We start from the raw sequence: 1,082 nt of genomic DNA, 5'->3' as shown, positions 1-1,082 counted from the left end.
CTATTCACGAACGTAGAAAAATCAGATGCATACCAGAAGATCATGTTTCAGCGGGGAAATTATCAAGGAAAGTCAGATGAAAATTGTTAGCTTCGCTGAAAATGAAGAAAAAATTAAATATGCAAAATATTTCGGTAGATCAGAATTCACAGTTGAAGTCAGACGATGCAAATGATACTGTGGCAATTCCTCCTGTAAAAGAACAAACAACGGCAGAAGAAGAGATGCAGAATTCAGAGCACGTTGAAAGGCCTTCCAGCAGAGCTCTGATGAGCAGGCCGAGCACAGCTCGTGCACCACCACCACGACTGGCTTCAAAGTTACCTCCTTCATCAGCGGAAAAATACGAACCGAATTTGAATTCAGAAGCTGCGGATTTTAATTCACCTGATAAATCACAGGCCGATGTTGAAAATTTGTGGACTATTGCTGACAATGCGGATGACAAAGTTGAAGAAGAAGTATTCCTCGAAAATGGCGGCCAACTAGTGAGAAATATTTTAGAAACGAAACAGAAATTTGAAAATGAAATTGAAACCTACAACACTTACAAAAAGCCGGATGTTCTACTGATAGATGCAAATCAGATGGAAACATTCAAGCAAGAAATAGCAAGTTTGTTGGAACAGATACAGAATTGCGCGAGAAGTGCTCAACCGGCGGCTAGGATTCTGGACTTGCTTTTGGAAAACATACAACAGCTAGCAAACGATTGGACCTTGTACAGCAAAGAAGTTAACAAAAGCAAAAATGTGTTTTTTTCAATGCTCAATGGAGAAGATCTCGCCAAGGTAGAATTGGAAAAGGAACTTGTCAGTGTTGAAAATGAAATTGCCAGACTTCGATTAAAAAATCATGAAATGCGAATAGCCATATGCAAATCAGATGAACAGTTGCGTCAAATTATTGAAATAAATGAATGAAAAATGTGAATCGCATACATTTGATGGAAAGAAAACACGTGAATATTGTTTGTCAATTTATGCAGATGCGGATTCTGGAAAATGTTATAAAATTATATACTGTATATAACTTTCCCAGTTTTTTCAAAATTGAAAGCATTGCGATTGTCAGCAATCAGT

General features: G+C 37.6%; 1 protein-coding gene across 1 annotated transcript; it reads left to right on the top strand.

Moving 5' to 3' along the window:
* The first annotated feature begins 101 nt into the window (after window positions 1–101).
* Tsp_14847 (hypothetical protein) lies at window positions 102–923 on the top strand. Its single transcript, XM_003367035.1, has one exon. The coding sequence runs from the start codon at window positions 102–104 to the stop codon at window positions 921–923; it is 822 nt and encodes a 273-aa protein (XP_003367083.1).
* The last annotated feature ends 159 nt before the right edge of the window (window positions 924–1,082 follow it).

Source organism: Trichinella spiralis (genome assembly GCF_000181795.1).
Source record: "Trichinella spiralis strain ISS 195 chromosome Unknown Scfld4947, whole genome shotgun sequence".
Classification (NCBI taxonomy): Eukaryota; Metazoa; Nematoda; class Enoplea; order Trichinellida; family Trichinellidae; genus Trichinella; species Trichinella spiralis.
This window is presented reverse-complemented; position numbering and strand designations above follow the sequence as displayed.

What these genes read in the sequence shown, in the direction of transcription:
- Tsp_14847 (XM_003367035.1), top strand. Translation starts at nt 102, where the DNA reads ATGAAGAAAAAATTAAATATGCAAAATATTTCGGTAGATCAGAATTCA.